At 40.6% G+C, this 5236-nt stretch overlaps 2 protein-coding genes across 3 annotated transcripts; both read left to right on the forward strand.

Moving 5' to 3' along the window:
- Positions 1 to 621: 621 nt before the first annotated feature.
- On the forward strand, positions 622 to 2996 carry LOC120721917 (G2/M phase-specific E3 ubiquitin-protein ligase). 2 transcript variants are annotated; one of them, XR_005693293.1, is made up of 4 exons: positions 622 to 968; positions 1493 to 1628; positions 1828 to 2535; positions 2897 to 2996. XR_005693293.1 is itself a non-coding variant. In XM_040012562.1 (3 exons), exons 1-3 carry the CDS (start codon positions 760 to 762, stop codon positions 2272 to 2274), a joined length of 792 nt encoding a protein of 263 aa, XP_039868496.1. In that variant the 5' UTR covers positions 622 to 759; the 3' UTR covers positions 2275 to 2720. The 2 variants fall into 2 exon arrangements, 1 of the variants encoding a protein (XP_039868496.1); XM_040012562.1 differs by lacking the exon at positions 2897 to 2996 and having other exon boundaries at positions 1828 to 2720.
- Positions 2997 to 3346: 350 nt separating this feature from the next.
- On the forward strand, positions 3347 to 4488 carry LOC120721918 (G2/M phase-specific E3 ubiquitin-protein ligase-like). The gene is made up of 3 exons (XM_040012563.1): positions 3347 to 3419; positions 3602 to 3816; positions 4108 to 4488. The coding sequence occupies exons 1-3, from the start codon at positions 3379 to 3381 to the stop codon at positions 4365 to 4367; spliced, it is 516 nt and encodes a 171-aa protein (XP_039868497.1). The 5' UTR covers positions 3347 to 3378; the 3' UTR covers positions 4368 to 4488.
- The last annotated feature ends 748 nt before the right edge of the window (positions 4489 to 5236 follow it).

Below are 5236 nucleotides of genomic sequence, written 5' to 3' on the forward strand. Positions count from 1 at the left end.
TGTCAGTTGTCGAGGAGTTTATCTATCTGCATAACTGTATCCAGTGTAGCAGTGAGGGCAGAATATATAGAGAGCGACAGCACTGATTGGTGAGTGACGATAATTTGCGCACCAATTCCTCTGACATCGTCTTATCAATCGTTAGCTTACTACGCAAACATGACAAGTGAAATCTCCCGCAGCAAGCTTAAACATGTGAGAGGTTGATCGCGCAGAGAATCGCTGAGCGTTATGTGAGTGCGTGTGTAAAAGCAGCAGGATATATATTTCAGTTCTGCTCAGCCAAATAAGACAGGTCAGGGTGAAGAAGTGACAGCCAAAGAAAAGCTTACCACAAAACGGAAAAGTTATGACAAATCAGACTATAAGGCAAAAAGAAAGTGCAGCTTTATGGTTTCATGGACAAAAGAATTTCTGTGGCTGCAATATGACGAGCTAAATAACCAGGGCTGCACATAAGTGGTCTGCAGGTGCGCATTCGCTGTCAAAACAAAAGACGCGCACAAGATAAGAAGTTGCAACGCGTGTTTGCGTATATAGGATTTTCTGGAGGAGGACAGACGTTTGTTTAGAACTCTTAAAGATGTCGAAGACGCTCCTTTAAGCAATTACTTTGGTGTTCCTCCACCTCCAAACAAATGTCAGAAGGAGTCCGAACCACAAAAGAAGCGCTTATTCTCGGAAAAGTATAAAAAAAAAGTATATAAAATTAACCCTTATGTTTGCCTAACTACAACAATATATTTATATTTCAGAGCTATGACCCAGCAGCATGACCATTTCAACAAAGATGTTATACTACTTCCAACTCCATCATGGGGAGTAGTGTGCAAACAAGGTTCAAAATTATGGTTACACAAACATGGGCACATCCTCAGTGCTTTTGAATTCCAGAAGACCTGGGACAACCAAACTGTCGTGAAACACATCAAGGAAAGCTTTGGTGAACGCATTCCAGAGGATGTCAGGTAAAATACTATTGTTTATTGTTACTGTGTGTATTCATGTAATGACTTGTACTTAAAGATAATATACCAAAGTAAAGAAGTTTAAAATATTGTGGCGAGCTCAGACAAGGAGGAGACGGAGGTATCGTTTGGTCTTGCTTCCCGTGAGCTAGCCAGGGAGCACAGCCGTTTATTAACATTTGCAGAAGAACACTGCCGCTAGCTAACTGCTCAGCGCGGCAACAACAACAACAACAACACACAGGGCGCCCTCTGACCCCGGAAGGACACACCGTCGCAGCGAGAGGGCGTCACCCGTCACTATGGCAACATACACAAAACATAACTGTACAAACAGAACCCCGAACAGCCCTGACCCGCTACAATATTATTCATCATTATAAAAACATATGGACTATACCAGTAGAATTTAAAAGTCATAAAAGCATACACACAAACAGAACAGTATATAATAAAATATTTAACTAATATTTAAAATATTTAACTAATTAGCAATTGCTGTTGTCCCTATTTATTTTTTGTAGCCTCGAGTTTCTAATGGCTTGTGGCAATAAGCTGGTGTCTCCAAAGCTCCAAGATGGTCAGGAGCTGAATGGGATGCTGATCCTAAAGGTTTTTAAAACCAAAGCCCTCTATGTAAGGCCATCAAGGACACTTTTAGTAAGTTCCTAAAAGAATGAAAAGTAATCATGATTTGGGAAAAAACATGTCAGCAATTGGGCTTCTAGCAAAATAGAATATATTTATTTAAAACAAGTGTTTGGGAGCAATCAATATGGATATTTCTTATTTTAATCTTTTTAAGATAAGCTATAATTACTTGCTTTTGATATATGTTTTTGGTCTTTCTCTGTTGAAGAGTGAATCAGATGAAGACAAAGATCCTTCCCACATCAGCTCCAAATCAGCATTAAGCAGTTGTGCAACTGATAAGGACAGTGACAATGATTGTTTTGAAGTTGATAGTTCAAAAAGTGCAGAAAAAGTCCCTGTTCAAGAGATACTGCTGGAACTATCAAGCAAAATTAGCACAAAACAGCAGTGCAAATTTAATATAAATCACTCTGCTGTGTGGGAGGGAGCCTTGCGTGGTTTTCAAAGGCTATCTTATGATCCCAACTTGATGATCTGTGTGAAATTCTCAGATGATATGGGGAAAAATGAGGAAGGGGTTGATTTAGGTGGGCCGAGGAGGGAATTCTTGAGACTATTGATGGACACAATTGCCAGGTCAGCCATGTTTGAGGGGAAGGAAAACTGCAAGAACTTGGCTCTTGACAGTACTGGTAATTACCTATTTTTCTAAGATTAATAGTGGGAACTGTTTAACTGATATTTATTTTTACAGGCAACATTACTGACAATTTTGCTTTTCCTTTTATTCTGTTGCTTTGCAGCTCTCAGAGGGGACTGGCTCTCTGGGAGAGCCATTGCAGTGAGCTTGGTACATGGTGGTCTACCACCTAACTTTCTGTCACCAACAGTATTTTCCCTTCTGGTTGGAAATTCAGCAAATCCAGCCCTGGAAGACATAGCTGACCTGGAACTCTTTGAAAAAGTCAGAAAGGTCTCTATATGTTTATTTTATAAATCTTATAGTGAATTGGAAATAGCTTGTGTTCCAGTTTTCTTTTGCAGGGAATGTTTATCCGGATCAGTCTGGCCATTGCTGAATGCCAAGTTTTTATATGTTGCTGCTGTAATAAACTAAGACTCAGCAGATAAGGGTAGACGAAAGAGTATATTTTCTCATTTTTTTAAGCACATTGTAAACATATTAAAAAATATGTGTAGTCATTTGACTTCCAATGTACGCTTGGGCATATTGTGATTGTGTAGACCACTGGTGGCTGGGTTCCTTCTAATAGGTTATAAGACTACTGAGTAACTTCCATAACAAGCCCTTCCTCTGCTCTTTGTGATGCTAGATATCTCAAAGTACAACCCTTGAGGACCTTGAAAAGTCAAAAGAACCTCTGCTTGATTACTTGGCCAATGCAGGATGCCTGAGGCCTATGCGTTCACTAATAATAATAATAATAATGGATTGGATTTATATAGCGCTTTTCAAGGCACCCAAAGCGCTTTACAATACCACTATTCATTCACTCTCACATTCATTCACTGGTGGAGGCAAGCTACAGTTGTAGCCACAGCTGCCCTGGGGCAGACTGACAGAAGCGAGGCTGCCATATCGCGCCATCGGCCCCTCTGGCCAACACCAGTAGGCAAGTAGGGTAAAGTGTCTTGCCCAGGGACACAACGACCAGGACAGAGAGCCCAGGGATCGAACCAGCGACCTTCCGGTTACAGATGCGATTCCCAACCCCCTGAGCCACGGTCGCCCAGTGGTGGTCGCCTTAGTGGTCGCCCACTAAGAGACAGGGATCTGCTGGTACATGACATTGTCATGTTTCAGGTCATCCACAGGGTTCAAGGTCCATTTCAAAGGTATTTGGGTATTCTGTGTTTTTCAGATTAATTAAAATGGTGATAAAAATCTTACCTATTAATCAAAATGGCCAGTTAATAACCTAGTATAATTGATTGTGCCAAATTGATAATATACAATTAACTTAGAAGCATGAAATTGCAGAATTATTGAATAAAATTTCTTTGTGCTGTTTATCAAGATTTTGTGAAGGTCTGAAAACTCTTGGGGTTCTCGAGAAAATGAGGAGGCATCCAGACAGTTTTCGCCCTCTGTTCTGCTATGAGCCACATATGCTGACTGCTGACCAGGTGGATGATCTTTTTAACATTCATCTATCTCCAGAAGGAAGCAACAGAAGAGCTGCTGAGGAGATGGTTGTTACCTTCTGGAGAGACTATCTCCAAGATGCAGAAGGTAATTGTCACTTTAGTGCACAATAAATAGATGTAACGATTTATAGGTTAGCATTTCTGAAATCTTTATTTTAAATAACATACTCATATAACAATAACACCACATTACCCTCTTGGTTGTAGTAACATTTTTACATAGTTCTTTGAGACTATTGAAAGATGAAAAGCATGCTCTATAGTCATTGCAATAACAGTCATTAAGATTCTTGCTTTAGATTAGTACTCACTGACAATTTATGTTGGCCAAATGAAATAACCTTTTAACACTTTTTTCCTTCTCTGTTTTATGCAGAAGAAGAAGAACCTTCCAAATTACAGAAGATATTGGCCTTTGCAACTGGAGCAACTGCGGTGCCACCTATTGGCTTTTCCCCAGCACCCTCGATTGAGTTCATTCATAGAGGAGACGATGACTTCTCTTCTACACCAATTTTCCCTCTTGCCAACACGTGTGTTAACTGCATTAGGCTGCCACTGCATGTTTCATACCAGCTGTTCAAGGAGAAGTTTGATTTTGCATTAGGTAACACTTACGGCTTTGGCAGGGTATGAACACATTATGCTGGAGGAGTTTGCGTGTTTCTCTTTTGTATTGGTCTCTCTATTGATTCAAAGTGAGTATTGAGTATTAACTTGTTAAGGTTTTAATATTTCCAAATTTACCTGCCTCAGTCAAATTGATACGGAGCCCCCCAGGGGACATGGGAGAAAAAAAAAGTTAGGGAGGAAAAAAAAAAAATTAGGGAGGAAAAAAAAAAATTAGGGAGGAAAAAAAATTAAGACGGACTTTTGCGAGATCTCGCAAAAGTATTGCGAGCGCTCGCAAAAGTATTGCGAGATCTCGCAAAACTCCAACAATGGCGGCAGCTACTTAGTTGTAATATTACTCTTTCTGGGTAACAAAATACACTTTTAAGATATTTTGAGGCGTGAATGTAGTTGTGTAAACGTCAGATACCTGCTCGGTTTACAAGACATCACATATTTGCAAAAGAGCTCCGACGTTTTTGGAGATCTGACACCCACTAGCTCGAAGCTAACGGGAGGTCGAGACCTACTACAGCCGGGAGGAACACCGCTTTCCCGGCACATCGTGCCTCGACCTCCCGGTCGGCTTCGAGCTGGCGGCCTCCGAAGAATGCGGCTAAAACTTTTGCGAGATCTCGCAATACTTTTGCGAGCGCTCGCAATACTTATTGCGAGATCTCGCAATACTTTTGCGAGCGCTCGCAATACTTTTGCGAGATCTCGCAAAAGTCCGTCTTAATTTTTTTTTTCCTCCCTAATTTTTTTTTTTTTCCTCCGTAATTTTTTTTTCTCCCATGTCCCCTGGGGGGCTCCGTAAATTGATGTTTTAAGACATCAGTTTGACAAGAAGTGATTGTTCTTCAGGATCAATATGTTAGTTTCGATCACATATG

This window comes from Simochromis diagramma, unplaced genomic scaffold (assembly GCF_900408965.1).
Source record: "Simochromis diagramma unplaced genomic scaffold, fSimDia1.1 OVJJ01000612.1, whole genome shotgun sequence".
Lineage (NCBI taxonomy): Eukaryota > Metazoa > Chordata > Actinopteri > Cichliformes > Cichlidae > Simochromis > Simochromis diagramma.

Coding starts and splice junctions, on each gene's coding strand:
- LOC120721918 (XM_040012563.1), top strand. CDS start 3,379: ATGTTTCAGGTCATCCACAGGGTTCAAGGTCCATTTCAAAG. Junction 3,420..3,601: donor GTTCAAGGTCCATTTCAAAG/GTATTTGGGTAT, acceptor CTGTTTATCAAG/ATTTTGTGAAGGTCTGAAAA. Junction 3,817..4,107: donor CTATCTCCAAGATGCAGAAG/GTAATTGTCACT, acceptor TGTTTTATGCAG/AAGAAGAAGAACCTTCCAAA.
- LOC120721917 (XM_040012562.1), top strand. CDS start 760: ATGACCCAGCAGCATGACCATTTCAACAAAGATGTTATACTACTTCCA. Junction 969..1,492: donor CGCATTCCAGAGGATGTCAG/GTAAAATACTAT, acceptor TATTTTTTGTAG/CCTCGAGTTTCTAATGGCTT. Junction 1,629..1,827: donor GGCCATCAAGGACACTTTTA/GTAAGTTCCTAA, acceptor TCTCTGTTGAAG/AGTGAATCAGATGAAGACAA.